Source organism: Tetranychus urticae, chromosome 1 (genome assembly GCF_039701765.1).
Source record: "Tetranychus urticae isolate SD_2017Ah chromosome 1, NJAU_TeUrti_SD_1.0, whole genome shotgun sequence".
Taxonomy (NCBI): domain Eukaryota; kingdom Metazoa; phylum Arthropoda; class Arachnida; order Trombidiformes; family Tetranychidae; genus Tetranychus; species Tetranychus urticae.
In genome coordinates, this window is record NC_142958.1 from 29,418,140 (window position 1) to 29,434,575 (window position 16,436).

Genomic DNA, 16,436 nt, shown 5'->3' on the forward strand with positions numbered 1-16,436 from the left:
TAGACTCAACTCACTAAATCTGGTTTAAATTTCACTGAAAACTCATGCTAGTTTGAATTTACAAGTCAATATAATAACAACTAATTATCCAACCAGAAAACAATCAATATAAATGTCTACTTGTTATAACTGTTTCAAGCAGCCTGAAGCTTTATTTGCAATTCAATATTTGTCGATCAAAATTTATTAACAGATTGAGCCAACTCTTTATTCAATATTTAATTAGCAATTTATCAACTAGCAAGTCAAAAATGTCAATATAATGTACTGGGTAAATAGAGTTAACACTAGATTCGAGATTCCAGCTTGAAGGCCTAGCAAACTTAAACAATTGGCACTTTTCTTCAAATAAACTCGGAGTAATTAATAACGAATCAGTTTTGTGTGCTAAAAAAGACGTTGATTTTAATGAGGATGAAATCATGATTGTTTATGATTAAATTTATACAATAAATGCGAGATATTAAACTAATGAGAGAACAAAGGTTTCTTTTAAAATGAAATAATGATTCTAATAACAATTTAAACTCATCAGCATATTAATAATTTTGTCAACATGATAAAAATTTTTGATTCTTTTGGGAAGACAAAAAGCAACAATTTAAATTGAATTTCAACTGAAAAGCAACATTGAACATGCAAAATTTTTGCAGCAAAAAGGTTAACAATCTCCCTTTTGATTGGGCCAACAGCGTTGAAAAGTGTATACAATTTAATTTGCTTTGTTCAAAGTTGGCTTCGTTTCGCGTTATTTGTCGTCCTCTCCCTTGAATGACCATAATGATTACCAAAGAGAATGATGATATAAATTAGATTAAAAGTTTTCCAAAAAAAGGAAAGGAAGAGGAAGAGGAAAAAACATCGTTGAGCATATTGAGGTTGGTTTCATTTTTGCCAATGTTAAGAGCCATTGCACCATATTATTACAATGTATTAGCTGAATTTGATCAATAGTTAATAAATCCTGGCATCGACGGCGCCGGTTTTTCATGGACATTATCGGGTCCTGTGTATCCTGCATAACGAATACTGGTTCGAGCAGGTTTAGTTGAACTTTGGCACGATAAAGCAAATTTGAGATCTCGAACCATCTCATCACACATTGACTTCTGAATCAAAAAAATTAAGATTAATCAAATTTGTTGGAAACATGAATGAGATAAAAACTATAGAGCAACAATCTTACCCTATCTGGAGCAATTTTTCTTGCTCTCCACATGAATTCACAGACAGCCATTAGGATAGAGAATGAAAGTCCACCAACAAGTACCACAAACACACCACCAACATTACCAAGACTAAGCTCAGTAACACTGGATGATCCTTTTTTAGCATCATCAGCACAAGCACCACCACCACGCTTTTGTTTCCACCAGCGATCTTTAAGGGTGTGAAGAACACCTCTTTCTTGAAGTTGAAGGATTCCTTGAGACAATAATCTGGAATAAGGTGAGTTTCGCCGAGTTGCTATCCCGTATCCCTTGTTGTCCAATAATCCACCAATTTGAGTTAAATTACATTCTCGTTCAATAGCGTACTCAATAGATGCTGATTCCATCAAGAAGGCATAATTACCATTGAGAACGCGTTTCTTACCATCAGCACCAGAGGCGGCAAAAACATAAGGATGTGAAATCATAAATTCATACATTCGCCGGTAAACTGTTAGATTTGAATCCTTGAAGAAACCACAGGTTGATCCTGATTTAACACAGCCATATTCAATCTCTGTTTGCATCGATAAATCTTTGGCATCCTCGATTGGATAAACGACTTTCTCAACGGTCAAGAAAGCAGCCAGATTAGCGGTGTACGAAGATATCATGATTAGTGTAAAGAAATACCATATTCCAGCGATTGTTCGAGTAGACATAGACCTAATGTGGAGATTTAAATTTTAGATTAATTTATTTACTGTTCATTAAATTGTTTACTCAACAGTTATACATTTAGTTAACTTACTTGGGTGCCAAGTCTGAACCTTGTTGCATAAGACTTCCAATGGTAAACCAGAAACTGTTCAGAAGACTGAAATCATTTTCCAATACTTGATCATCTTGCCTACAGGGGTGAGGATTATCCCATTCATATGGAGATAGTCTTCCCACAACGAAGAGAATGACAGAAACTCCGACATATGCACCAACAACATAAACCCAAACAACCATTGAAAATGGGGATAAGAAGGAAAACAATGTGGTAACCTTTTTTGTCGGTTTACGAAACAAAATTGATATTCCAGTATTCATGAAAGGAAGCGTGAAATCGACAGCTTCTTCACGTTTAGATGTAATTGTTAAATCTGCAATCGCTAAATCAGCTTCTCCTCGAATCAGCTCACCAATCATCCCATTCCATTCTCCAGTTGTTTCATTCAATGTTCCATAGGCTTCATCTTTAACTTCACGAAAAATATATTTAAAGAGAAGTACTTTTGATAATTCGTCAATTAAATCAATTGCGTATCCTTCGTAACGTTCATTTTGTGACTTTTCACGAGCAGAGCCTTTCAACATAGCAAATGGTTCATTCAGAATGGTAGTGACCACGACCGTTTTGTTTTCAAGAGCATGAGTCTGGAAAAGAAAGGCTCGCCAGGCATCACTAATATTTACACCTTTGCCTTCCTCTGGATTCCAAATACCAATCTGAAATTTTAAATAGACCAATATTAGTTCGTGTTGCTCTGTTGACATCAATTGTTTTTATTAAAATTTTGCATGCTATCGTTTATTAGGGAATAAAATAGATTAGATTGGAGCAATCAATTTACCTTTTGTAAGCCATCTTCAGAAACTGTCATGACATCTAGAGTGAAGCTTGATCTGAAACCAAGTTGATCAAAAGCGACCAAACCAGTTATCCCACGAAATGTGATCTGTGAAATATCACATAAAAATTAACAATTGTTGGCTTGGGATTTGACTAGGAATAAATTAACTCACCGGTCTCATGTAGTTAAGCAATGAACTACCGTGCAACCAAGGTAGTCCATTTTCACACGAAATAGGAGTAATGTCAATGGATTGACTTTGATCGAGATCTTGAAGAGCAGTTGCAAGTAATTTAACAGCATCGTAAATTAAAGCTGTATCAGTCTGTTTGAAATAAACATCAAGAAGAGCGAGAAAATTTTCGTTAATATTAAAATCTTCTGATTTTCCTGATTATGCAAGTCAATTTAACTTACTCTGATACTTTCAGGTGGATTAATCGTCCGTCGTCCATATCTTGTTGATATTGAACTCCATTCATCGAGCAATGTGATTAATTCAGTCGATGAAGTATCAATTAAACGAAAAGAAGAGATTTTTGTTTTACCAAATTTAAAATCTTCTAAGTCAACTGTGTGTAAATCCTATAATGAGAAACATCATTAATATATTTTATCAAACTAATCAACAAAACAAATACAATAAATGTCAGGGTTAAGTTAACTTTTTGTGTGGACTGTCCAGATGCTATCAAATCCTATGCTCGAGATGGCTACACTTAAAAATTAACTTGAGTCTGGCCTTTTTTGTTAACTTAACCCAAACCACTACTGTAATGGTTAATTACCAAAGAGGTGACCAAATAGTTATGTTTCTCTGTTAAAAGACCAACTTGTTGAGCCTGAATTCAAGGGAAATAAAACAAATATCAGATTGTCAATCAAAACATAATTTCATTGTAAAATGATTAAAATGTATTTTGGATAAATTTTAATCTGTTTCTCGACACTTACATGTTTAAGAGCTCGATTAATATTTTCAGTCCTGATATCCAGAACGATATTTGTTATTTCTGTTTTCTTTATTTTCCAGTATGTTTCTCTGTAAGGTTTCCCAGGTCTGAATTTGTAAAATTTGACTGACCAATCATTTTTTTGAGCTTGTTTCAGAAATTCTTGAAGACGCACTAATCCTGTAACATTGAAAGATATAAAAGTTAGTATAACAAATCATCAACAAAATGATCATAACAAACATAAACACAGAAGGGTAATGATGATAGAAACGTAATAATCAATTATCTCAATTTTAAACAATTTTGTTTTGCCCTGGTAGTAGTAACTGTGCCAAGAATGTACAATTAAACCAAGAATATGATATAATATTATGTATCGCTTTGATACAATCAACTTATCGGATTACGATGGATCTCGATAGCTTGTCATTGCAACAAAAATAAATTGTTCAGTTAGGTACATCAGTGATTGAATGCTTGACAAGAGTTTGTCAATTAATCACTTTATGTGTGAATATTTAAAGAGTTAACTTTGAACACTGTCTCCGTGTGATTAAAATGAAATAAACAAATTGAAAGTCAACTCAATGTGCACTCAAAATTTATCATCATTGGTACTCTGACAATATACGGCACTATGTTCAAGTACACTTACCATCATTATCTTCATAAGCCACACAGAATTGTTTCCAACCAAGATATTTTACCAGATCAATGTATGCTCGAGCAAGTACAGCTGGTTTAGGGTAAAGGTTAATAGAAAGTTCTTCTCGATGAGATGAAATATCCCAACGAGTTTCAATATGAGGTATTTCTAGAGCATCACAAATAGATTGAACATGCATTGAGGTTGAATCACTAAGAGGACCAAGAATGGCTGCCACTCCGGCGTGAAGAAGGCCACAAACTATAAGATTAAATTAAAAGACAAATATTAGTCAAGGAAACAAATATATCGTTAACATTGAAACAAAAATGGTTAAACAAAACAACAAAATGTACAAACCTTTCTTATCAGCTCTGAAACTATCCTCAGAACCAAAATGTTCAACCTGAGCGACCAAAGCTGATCTTGGTAAAATCGTTGTATCCGAGTTGATTCTATCAACGGCATATTTAAATACTAATTCTTGTTCTTCTTCACCATCACTGAATAGTCCACCTTAGTAATAAAAAATTAAAAGCAAGAAACAATTAAACTTGGGTAAAATCAAAGAATGCAAAAGGTAAACAAAAAGATTGATTCGTCGTTTCCCTTAACATGGATAAATCAATGTTCATTTACTAATTTGGTATTACTATTGAATTTACAATGTAATTTATAAACTTACCTATTCTAAGCACACTGGGAAATGAATTAATTTGATGGATAATAGCAGATATTATTGAAATGTAGATGAATAACATTTTGTTTAGGTGCCAAGCTTCAAATGTTGACCGTTGAAAATGCAGCAACATTTGGGTTGAAAATTTGGGTTAAATTTTGAGTTACAATCTAATTGTTGAGTGTACACAGGAAAGATTAATTATTTAACTATCCATTTAAAGATAAACATTAACATAGTATTAACAAAAAGACGAAACAAAAATAACAAATAACAAATTGGTAGATAAATAAATGTGTTAATTACAATGGGAAGAGTTATGATGATGCTCAGCTTCCCAAGAAGTATTGTACTTTTTCAGTTCTCCTCATCTATCCGCATCCTTCTGAGTAGTTATTGATTGAAATTTCATCTTCTCAAGGATTCCACTGATTTTGCGTTGAATAAAAAAAGGATGAGGATGAATTTGATACAAGGATGGCCACTAAAACCAATATTTACAATTTAACCTGTGTAAGGTCAAATGAGAGCGTTGTTTTTAATTCTAAAATTTTTAGAAGATAATTATTTGCTTTTCATAATTATTGAAGATAGCCATTTTTGGAGTCTTGACCGACTTAGAGATATCATCTCATATTGAATGATAATTGACCAATCATTCACTTTGAAACATTGTATTTAATTTTAAATCACAATCAGAAATGTATTCAATTTTAAAGCGTCTCTCTTTCTCACTTGTTAAACCGGTAAGTTGAAATGAATATTGAGTCAGGGTAATTTTTGTATCATCTTTTTTTGTCTTTTTGTTTATCTAGTCTTCACTTTTCACCGAGAAACAGGTAAATTTCGATCAAAAAAGGGTTAAAAGGACAAAGAGAGGTATATTTTACATAAAAGTATTAAGTAATAAGACTAGAAAATAGAAAAGAGAGAGAGAGAGAGAAAGAGAAAGAGATTTAGTGGGGATTTTTTTTTGTGAAATGTTGAAGTCTTGAGAAGTAAAGAAAAGTAAAATAGTTGATAAAGGATGAGGTAAAGTCTCAACTATCAAAAGTTTTAAAAGCTGGATTGATGACAGCAAAGGAGGAAAAAATGTCGTTTTTCAATTTTATGAGTAGATCGTTAGAAAAGATTAGTTAATTCAAGAAGAGAGAACATGAAAATGAAAGAAATATTGAATTTTTTGTAAGTCAAAAATAGTTGTTATAAAAGTCTGTAAATAGTAATTGACTGATTCTCTTATTAACACCTCACCAACTGCTCCTATTGTAATTGCTTGGATCTCCATTGATGTATCCTTTCCTTTAATACGCAAACATTTGTCCATTAACTAAGTTTATCAGCTCCTCACCAGTTTTCTCCTTTTATCAATTATCATAATTAAGAGGCACAGTTGTCTGTGTTTATCTTAATGAATTAATCATTACCTATTTTTTTTGTAGCTTTTGATCTTTGAAAAATTACCCCGAATCATTGTTTGTTCAGTCAGTTGACTAATCCTTTTGGAAATCAGATCGATAATATGTTGATGCAGTTTATCCTCTTGAAGGTTGGTTTTGAATAGTTTCGTGGTTTCTCTTTCTCTTTCCCTTTCTCTTTCAATATTGAGAAAGCTGCGCTAATTTTTTTTTACTTATATTTTGAGGTTTTTTTGAACTTAATCCAGAATATTTAGGATTCGATTTGAAGTTGTTAAACCATCAGCACGAATCCAGAGCTTGACTCACAATGTACAATATTATAATGGATCAACATAAGTTGATTACGAAAAGTCAGTCACCATAATCCTTTAATCCAAACTTTTGAGAATTAGTTAAAGCCTTTAGAAGTCATCAAAAATGTTCTTTCCTTCTTTCCTCGAGAATATGAAATCAATTAACAAGACATGAGATTTTGAACTGGGGTTTCCTTTCCTCCGATCTGATCACTTTTTTCTTTTTGTTTTCAGCATCATCTGTTTGAAGAATCTATCAGGGATTGCAAAAAAGAAGCTGAATTATTCAATTCAGTCTATTCCAGTATTTAACCAGCAAACAAGCTTTCCAGGGAATGTGAACACACTTTTTCAGGGTAAAAAATTTGCTGCCCATCACCACCATCATAATTAGTTTACATGTATGTTAACTTTTATTCATTCTTGTTTTTGTAGTTGATGTTGTTGTCACTGTAATAACTTATCATAATTATTTAGTTACTTGTTGCTGAAGTACTTTCCACCGATGGTAGGACTAACATTGATTGAGGATAATCATTGAGGTTGCTTGTGAAATTGGAAAGGGGTGTTGAACTTTCAGATGAGCTTAAAATAAAATCGTATAGTTTAGTGTATTTTTCTTGAGCTAAATGCCTCAAGGCTAACAACTGTTCTTGTTGAATTTCAAAGGCTTTCTTTTGAGAATATAGTCGTCCCACTTCACTTTGTAAATCTAGTATTTGGTCCATTTTACGTCGGCGACAATTTTGGGCGGCAACCTTATTTTTACCACGTCTTCTTATATCACGAATCAGCGCTAGCTGAACTTCATTAAATTCAAATTTAGCTAAACGCTCGTTAAATTCATCAATTGGTAAATTAATTATTTCTTCAGCAGGTATTGGTATGTTAAGAGCCTTTGCACGTTTTTCATCTCTAGTAATACTTCGATCATCGTCTGATGTATCACTGAAATTACTTCGAGTATGTTCAGTTTTAGAACCTCTCGAAGATCGACCTCCATTGAGAACAAACTGTTGTCTAAGACTGACATGTTGCTGGTAGGGCAGATGTGAAAGAGAAGAAAGGGGAGAATGGCCATTGGTGTGATGTATCGAGTTGGTTCTTAAGTCATTGACAGGATCAAGATGTGTTGGAGTAGTATAAGTGTGATTGTGGCGAACAGAATCTGCTGGCCCAGGCCTATTTAAGGAAACATTGCTGCAAAAAGTATCAACCGAATCACTGACAGCATAACTATCACCACTAAATCCTCCCATTGCAATGTCAGATCCTTCTGCAAAATCAGCCCCACTTGAAAAATTACTCCATAACGCACCGTTTAAATCTGACACTGATTGGTCGATAAATGATACAGCTGCTTCCTGTTCAGCGATATTGTCGGAAGAGATATCATCATGAGAATAAAAATTAACAGCATCCGAATTGTGACAGTATTGGCTGAAACCATTTTCATTGATTGAGGATGTAGTAGATACTAAAGCAGATGCACCAGCAATACTTTCATCATCGCTATAATCATCGATATTGCGATAATTATTGAGATTATCATTTTCATAGCTACTGCTGCTAATACTGCTTAAACTCGGACAAATACCATTTCTTGATGAGCTAACCGAAGATGAGTCTACATCTAAAGAGCTGCTAACACCCGAGGTGCTTGGCGTTCTAGGCGAATTGTTTAAAATTGGTCTATTTTGAGTAAGGGTCTCACCAGAAGCAATAGAACCACTGACATCGACTGATGATAAAGAGGATACCGATGTTGAAGGTTCTAGAGTTAGCTGACCAAGATTATCACCTAATGAGGTTTCACAGATTAAACTGCTAGTTCCATCGGTAGAGTTGACGTAATACGAGTTTATTGTTTGCTCAGTATTAGAGAAGTTACTAGAAGAAGTTGAGACAAAGGTTGATTCAAATGGTGAGGAGGAGGATGATGAAGATGAAGAGCTGCTATTGTGAGCGATTGGCGATGCTGGTAAGAAGGCAACTGAATTGAGGTTACAATCCCAAACATCGTCAAACTGAAAATCTTCATTCTCACTGGACAAGCAGATCCCCTCATCAAGAGTCAATATAATTCTCTCCGATTCACCAAAAACTGGGTCCAAATCATCCTGATTGCCATGAATTGAGGAAAGAAATGGATCAGATCGAGGTACAGGAAGGTTGAGAGATTCATGTTGTCTCACTAATGACAATAAGAATATTAAACAGAGAAGAAAAAAGGAACCATTTCTTCCAAACATGATAATTAAACCAGTATCAATTTTATGTAATTAATTAAATAATTAAATTTGCACAAGGAAAAGAGGAAAGAAAGAAAGAAGAAAAGAGAAGCAATAAAATCTTGTAACTCTCCTGTCATACAAAATCTAAATGATCCATTAGCTTTTACATTTATCGATATATCAAGTATCATAAAGCGGTGCATTTTTCAAATAACAGCGCTTTTTTCAAATCTATTTTATTAATTTTTTTCAATTTTTTTATTTAAAGACAACAATCTTTTTTAAATTAACGTGTATTTATGTTGATGAATTAAATAAATTTATTTTTAATCATTATTTAGATATTATTCAAAGATTATATAGAAAAAAATGTGAAATATAATCCAATTCAATGCAATTTGTTGCATCAATTTATCGATCTAAGAAAATAAGATATCTATCAAATCAATCAATCAATAAAACCAATCAATACAATCTGTCAATGATTAAAATGAACCATTAATATGTGATCAAATCACAATTGGTTTGATCAGTATGGATTTTGAATATGGACCAAATGTAACAGTAGTTCCTTGATTATTGTAAATCTAATCTGAAATAAAAACTTCCGAAAATAGATTCGGATAAATGATCAGAGCAACCAAGAAAATCACGATTTATGCCAATCAAAATTTAATTAAATCAGATTCAAAAAATTTTCTTGTTTTTGTTTTATTCTGAAGCAGGTTTCAGGTAAAGTAACCAGTTGATATATGTTATGTTTTTTTATCTTTCATTTCTTTTTTGTCAACAATTATACAGAATAATTGCGCATTTGGAACAACAGGTAAAAACTATTCAACTGTACAATCAAACAGTAACAGAAATGGTTGTTGGTATATTAGTTGCAGCAGTGGTTCCATTAAAGTCGCTTATTTCATAATTAGCAGAATTATTGGTGTCATTGGGTGAAGTGATTTTCGATGGTATTGCAAGATTTAAATTTTCTTCTAATCCATAACCATCAACTTGTAAGCAATCCTCATAAATTGTTACAGTTGCAAAAGCTTCATTAGTCGGTGAAGTCTCGATTACTCCATGATAAACAATATAATGTATTCCCTTTTCATCAACCGAGTGTCCAAATTTATGGGCATGGCCAGACATGTAGCTAACCACACAATTGTAGCGATGAAAGGTTTCGATAACTTTATCATAATTCCAGACTAAACATGACCAATCACAAGAACCAGGGTGAAGACAGACATGGCCAAATACGATAACTTTCTCTCCTTTTCTATCAGAATCTTCCAATTCTCTTGCCAACCAATCTAATTGCTCATCGCTAATAGCACCATTCTGTTGTTGAAACCGTTTCTCAGGTCCTTCAGCTAAATGATCATCAACGTCCCATAAATCAAAATCACGATGGCCATGGTATTTAAAGAGTATCTCTTCAGCTTTACGATAATTTTCATGACTAGGGTCATATCCGATAACGGAGATTTCAAAGCAATCCAGAGCAATTATTTTCAATTTAGGTGAAGGGTTGAATTTATAATAAAGGGTATGACTGTCAGGTGAAGCTTGATTATCGGAAATTTCGTTAATATTCAAATTTAGCCCCATCAGATCAGTCTTGACTTTAGTCTTCCTTATAAGGGAATCGCGGAAGAGGCTAACAATTTCACCTCGCTTGAAATTATATAATTCATGGTTACCTAATGAGCAAAGGAGACAAAAAATAAGAGTTAGTTATTAATAATTATGGCAACATTTTTGCTTGGAAAATTAAAATAGATTTGATAAAGTGTAATCAGTGAATTAAACGAATTATTGAAGTGTGAAGTAATCATTGAAATAAAAATGTCCAAAGTACATGTTACGCTAACTAATATCAATGATTTACTTATGTAACTTTACGCAAAGACGATCACGATGATGTTCAGATGTGGTTAAATACCATTCATTCCACTTTTTAAGCCTAACTATCATGTTGATACCATTTTGATCATTGGAACTGATATCATTTCAATGACTTAGATTTAACAATAATATTATTGATAATTCATTTTTAAACTAGCATAGATATGTTAGATCGCAGTATCTTATGAGAATACATGATTTTGATCATGATTCACAGGAACTGATTCTAAATAATTCATGAACAAATTCAATAGAGTTATCTAACCTGATGAAAGCACAGTTGAGATACGATTATTAACGGAAAAATAACTGCGATAGGTTTATCGCAGTTACTATTCTTAGAATTTTTTTGATTTTTCCTATTGAAAATGATTATAAACCTAAGATCAAATTAGATTGAGGAATCAGCACGCGAGAGGCTTGGCATGGGTGTGTATTATTTACAATTGATTGGTACTGATTGTGGATAAATTATAAGTTATAAATTTTCAGCCATTGTTTGTGTTACTGTCGCTAACCACGTTTACTGGAGTACTTTTTTCCTGCTTAAGTATTTGAAGATGTTTCGCCATGCAAACACAAGTTTATTTAAACAAACAAGCATTTCCAGACAAGCCTCTTGTTTGAACCATCGGAAATAACTGAACAATTAAATATTGGTTATGGTTAATTCTAGTTGGAACCTGTTCTTCTTTGTTCTACCCTGCTTGAATTGGACAATGATGATATAGACTTATCAAGGTTCAAAAATATGATGAATAATAAATGTTAAAATACTCTGCTCTCAAACTCAGAATGATTTAACTTAACATCACAGCCTAATGCCAAAAAATAATCGTTCTAATACGAGGTTCATTTGCACATTTATAGAAAAAATCAAAAGGATTGCACCAAAATCCAACACTACTTACCAACAGCATGAAATGTGGGAATTGTTGGATGGGCTTCGAAAGCAACCAGTGTTTTATTAATAGCATCCAATGGATCCAACCCGTTTGTACGTTTATTCAATCCATCAATAATATCACCAAGTTGAAGAACAAAGGAAGGTTTAGTCATTTCTTTATCCCAGTGGTCAAATGCATGAGCAACGTGACCCAATGAGGCTCGATAATATCTTGTTTTAGTTGGATCATAATGAGCTGGTTTATTATCTGAATCAGCATATTGGACATCAGTAATAACACCAAATCTTGCCAAAAAATTGTTGCTAGGTGTGAGGTTCATATCCAAAGATTGATCTGGTAGCATTTCGAGTTTATCACTATTAACTGTATGATTGTGATTTTCAGTCAAATTTTGACCAAGGGGTTGTTTTCCAAGCCTTTGTCCGGTAGTTTCAACTTTATCTTCACAATTGGAATTCAATAATGCTTGATTAGCCAAGATGGTACACCTTGAATGGAATGTCCGACCAACAACGTCCCCCTTGCTTCGTTGTAACAGATTTTTCACCAAAAAATTACAAGTCTTTTGAAAAGTCTTGACATGTTGATTTAGGGCTTGCTTGGTGGCAAATGGTCCAACTGGAAGATGAGCACGTCGACTAAGAACAATCTAGTCATATTTAAAAAGAGAGACAGATAAAGAAGATTTATTAATTCAAATGAAATCAGATTAAAGTAAAAAAAGAAGGCAGTCTCTTCTGCTGCAATACAATATATTGTATGGGATTTACAATGTATAGCTTAACTTTTCTACTGAGCAGCTAAATTGGTGAGAGATGCGCAACTAACGAAAGAAATTGGATGAAAACTCAAATAGAGTGCTGATTGCAACACAGTTTAGACAGTACAAAAGAAACAATGTTACCCTTTCGACGTGGAGCAAGTTGAATAAAACTGAATAAAAAAATAGTCTCATTAGGAATGGATCATATTTTTAGTTGCCAAATTACACAATGAAAAGTCTCAGCAGTTTGAAAGATACTGAGGACAAGATTGAAAGTTACAGAAGGTAAGCTTTTATTACAATAGTAGACGTAAAACCTTAATGCCAAGGATTTGCTGAATGTATGGACAAATCTTTAAACACCAGTTACTTTGAATAATGGTATAACATTCAGGAAAACAACATAACACGGCAAAAGGTACACAATCAGCAGCTGATTCCAAAAGAAATAACTTATCGGTTTGTTGTTTACAAAATGCATCATCGATTGATGATAAATCTAAGACTCGCTATTTGGGGATTATTGATCATAAATACTAGAATAATGTAATGTTAAATCACTTGGATGAAACATGCACCCATAGGTATTCATCATTTCTACGATTTTTGTTCATAGCAACCATGTTAATAGAAAATTAATTAAGATATTTACTCACCAATAAAGCCATTGCTGACAGTTTCTATCAAAGCATCAGTTGACAGACACATGTTAATTATAATCATCCTTACAGAAATTCAATGTTAACGATCAATAATTCCTTTAATAATTTCAAGTTTCGCATTCGAAGGTAGTTGAACTGTTTAGTTAGCTTACTGAATTACATAAACAAAACCAGAAATGTAGCGTTAAACAGCAAAAAAATAAAGCTAATCAACACATGAGTAAGTTGAAATCCTTATTCCAAGCTTAATCTATCAAAGAATAGCTCCAAGGGCTATTCATACGAAATTTTGTTAACTTTTCATATTTTAATCATTTTAAACTACGCTTTCCATGTTTCAATCTGATTTCTAATAGTTCTCATTCAATATTTCTTCTTTGGATATTTTATTCTTTATTGAAAATTGTAACTTTCGTTATTGGCTGCAAATTCATTATCGCACGAACATTTTCACTTACATATCTGTCGAGCTTCGAAGGGCACTCTACCATTTTGCCAAACAGTTTTATTTGTTATGTTCAAAGAGGGTTATTTATTGATTTAGTGAAAATCTATTGAGAATCTGACCTTTAATTATCTTTCAAGACTCCGCCGAGACTTTAACTATGGATATTTTTAATCATTAATGGCGTAAGTAACTCATATCCTTTTACAATTAATTTGTTGGAATAAACAATTGAATTTACGTTGTTAACTTCCATACCCAGAATATCCAAACCACTATTTTTACATTTGTTAATTACTTTAAATAGTAAATTTGATATTTCTCATCTCACTTATCAGAATTAATTTCAACACTGGTTACAGCGGAAAACTGTTTATTGTAGCTTTTTTTTGTAATCAATTTGTATGATTAGAGTTGCCTAACAATCAGTTTAACGTAGATGATAATTGCTTATTATTAATAAGTTGTGAATATTTTCACTTCTATAAATAATTGCATCGATTATTTCAAAAGAAATTTATTTGATTAATCAATCAATATATACATGAAAATTTTCGCATTTACCTCAAAATTTTGCTTCTTCGTTTGCGAAGGTCTGTTAGAAGTTTCGTTTTTATTGTTTATTCAATTTTTACTTTGTAGTTGTTGTTTATTTTCAGGCTAACTACAGGACTACATCAAGCCCTTAATCCGAAAAAACTTGACGCATAAGCCATAGGCTTGACATCAGGATGAGGCACTTCCGAATAGGTGTGGAAATCGGGAATTAAAGTTTTACCAGTCATGGTAATGTAAGCTCCTAGATTACCGATGGCATCGCAGTAATTGGGAGCTGAAAAGACGGTGATCATTTTACCATCATGAGCTAGGTCATAGCCATTATTTTTGACTTCATGACTTCGAATAATATAGTCAAGATTATTAAATTCACAAAAATGATGTGTCACATCTGGTCCAAATTGAATACCAACGCCTCTTTTTGAAGGTGCACGACCATGTTTGGCCATTGGATCTGACCAGAGAAGTTCACACATGATACCTTCATCAGGAGGTTGTCGATATCGGTCTACTTTACGAATATCATCTAATGTGACAGTGTCCGAGGAGAAAAGGCCACCATGCATAACCAATACCCGTTTGTTAAGGCAATGAGCAAGAGGTAACAAGTTAAATGTTTCGGTGAATAGGTCATACATTGTGGACGAATATTTGCTTTTTACTTCACCCTCGAATCCATACATTTGGTTCATAGTTTGGCTTTCGTGATTACCTCTTGACATGAAGAAATGGTTTGGATAAAGAGCTTTAAAGGCAAACAAAGTAAGAATACATTCTACGGAAAATGATCCTCGATCAACAAAATCACCATTGAACAGGTATGGATTGGTTGATGAAGGAAGTCCATTGAGTTCGAAAATATTTAGCAAATCAAAATATTGCCCGTGTATGTCTCCACATACTGTGAATTTGGATTCATCAGGAATTTTTACATCGACTAAAGAGTCGCATTTTCTAAATAGCTCGGCTACTTGTAAAATAATCATATAAGCATACTTTTTATCCAATTTTTTGCCTTTTTTAAAGGTTTTGATTAATGAAACAACAAATTCGAGATCAACTTTGCCGTTAACTATATGTGGACCATCGTAATTGGGTTCAACTTGCATATGATCTGGATCAATTGATGCAGCAACACTTTTATCGTAATCAACTGAAATGGCTTTCTCAAAAGCTTGTTTTCTAAGCAATTTTTTACATTCATTTAATCTGAGTCGGGTTTCTTTACCAGCTTGAGATATCTTTAGAATGTGTTCGAAATCTTTAACTGCCTCTTTGTATTTACCCAAAGCCATATAAGATACGGCACGGCGATAATAACCTTTAACGTAATTAGGGTCACATTCGATAGCCTTGGTTGCATCAGATAGAGCGTAGCCAAAGTTTTCTAACCGAAGATGGGCAATACTTCTATTAGAATAAAGGGCCGCTTGAGTTCCATCCAGTTCAATTGCTTCAGAATAGAGAAGTATTGCTTTTAAATAATCTTGATTTTTGAAGTATTCGTTTGCTTTATCTTTAAGCGCGATAGCTTTATTTGAATTCGATGCATCTGTTTCGACAACTGGTCCTGATTTGTCTGTTGCTGGCTCTGTGGTGGTCATTGTTGAATCACTTTGCTGATGGTCCAAGAAACTAGTCTCTATTCACAGAATATTTAAACAGCAGATTAAGCTGGTAAATGGTAAATCACTTTGATAATTGGTTTAAGAATAATAATATCACTTATAAATATGCTTATTACAGCAACGAGTAGAGAAAGAAAAAAATGAACCTAGAAGCATAGAAGAGAAAGGAAAGCACAATGAAAAGAACAATGAGCAAACCTGAAATGAGGAGAAAATAGAAAATATTATGTATATGCAATAAAATGATGACAACCAAGTTCTGAAAGGTTTGATTAATTAAAAAAAGACAAAAAAAAACAAAACATAAAATGTAACTCACCTTACAAGTAATCCAAGTTGCTGAGGATTTAGAAAGCGTGCAACCAAAAGATACAATAATCACTTAGCATCAATCCTTCAATCAGCAATATCAGTCAGTTGGGCGACATTAATTTTTTATCTTTCTTTTAATTACTTTAGTAACCACAAACCAGGTTAATTAAAAATAATGAATTGAAATAATCATTAACTGAAATCTCCAAGAAAAAACAAGTTAATTTAAAACCAATCTCTCTCACTAAACTTT

General features: G+C 33.0%; 3 protein-coding genes across 5 annotated transcripts; all 3 read right to left on the reverse strand.

The window, feature by feature from the left end:
- Positions 1 to 378: 378 nt before the first annotated feature.
- Positions 379 to 6,089, reverse strand: LOC107361846 (glutamate receptor ionotropic, kainate 2). Of its 3 annotated transcripts, none has more exons than XM_089266338.1 (12): positions 5,361 to 6,089; positions 5,061 to 5,224; positions 4,736 to 4,891; positions 4,385 to 4,636; positions 3,728 to 3,906; positions 3,562 to 3,615; positions 3,191 to 3,358; positions 2,946 to 3,098; positions 2,774 to 2,878; positions 1,963 to 2,648; positions 1,187 to 1,877; positions 379 to 1,106 (listed from the first exon to the last, which is right to left on the reverse strand). In XM_089266338.1, the coding sequence occupies exons 2-12, from the start codon at positions 5,185 to 5,187 to the stop codon at positions 948 to 950; spliced, it is 2,730 nt and encodes a 909-aa protein (XP_089122464.1). In that variant the 5' UTR covers positions 5,188 to 5,224; positions 5,361 to 6,089; the 3' UTR covers positions 379 to 947. The 3 variants fall into 3 exon arrangements, with proteins under 3 accessions (XP_089122464.1, XP_089122460.1, XP_089122458.1); XM_089266334.1 differs by having other exon boundaries at positions 379 to 1,109; positions 5,361 to 5,738; XM_089266332.1 differs by having other exon boundaries at positions 5,061 to 5,738.
- LOC107361524 (uncharacterized) lies at positions 5,832 to 15,847 on the reverse strand. Its single transcript, XM_015928362.3, has 2 exons — positions 14,369 to 15,847; positions 5,832 to 9,050 (listed from the first exon to the last, which is right to left on the reverse strand). Exons 1-2 carry the CDS (start codon positions 15,845 to 15,847, stop codon positions 7,242 to 7,244), a joined length of 3,288 nt encoding a protein of 1,095 aa, XP_015783848.2. The 3' UTR covers positions 5,832 to 7,241.
- LOC107361847 (manganese-dependent ADP-ribose/CDP-alcohol diphosphatase) lies at positions 9,687 to 16,417 on the reverse strand. Its single transcript, XM_015928776.3, has 4 exons — positions 16,191 to 16,417; positions 13,235 to 16,069; positions 11,819 to 12,464; positions 9,687 to 10,702 (listed from the first exon to the last, which is right to left on the reverse strand). The coding sequence occupies exons 2-4, from the start codon at positions 13,244 to 13,246 to the stop codon at positions 9,852 to 9,854; spliced, it is 1,509 nt and encodes a 502-aa protein (XP_015784262.1). The 5' UTR covers positions 13,247 to 16,069; positions 16,191 to 16,417; the 3' UTR covers positions 9,687 to 9,851.
- Positions 16,418 to 16,436: the final 19 nt, after the last annotated feature.

Coding starts and splice junctions, on each gene's coding strand:
- LOC107361846 (XM_089266334.1), bottom strand. CDS start 5,187: ATGTTGCTGCATTTTCAACGGTCAACATTTGAAGCTTGGCACCTAAAC. Junction 3,907..4,384: donor GGCTTATGAAGATAATGATG/GTAAGTGTACTT, acceptor TCAATGTTACAG/GATTAGTGCGTCTTCAAGAA. Junction 3,359..3,561: donor ACTATTTGGTCACCTCTTTG/GTAATTAACCAT, acceptor TTCTCATTATAG/GATTTACACACAGTTGACTT.
- LOC107361847 (XM_015928776.3), bottom strand. Junction 10,703..11,818: donor TCCCACATTTCATGCTGTTG/GTAAGTAGTGTT, acceptor TTTGCTCATTAG/GTAACCATGAATTATATAAT.
- LOC107361524 (XM_015928362.3), bottom strand. CDS start 15,847: ATGACCACCACAGAGCCAGCAACAGACAAATCAGGACCAGTTGTCGAA. Junction 9,051..14,368: donor CAAGTTTTTTCGGATTAAGG/GCTTGATGTAGT, acceptor TTATTTAATTAA/TTACATAAAATTGATACTGG.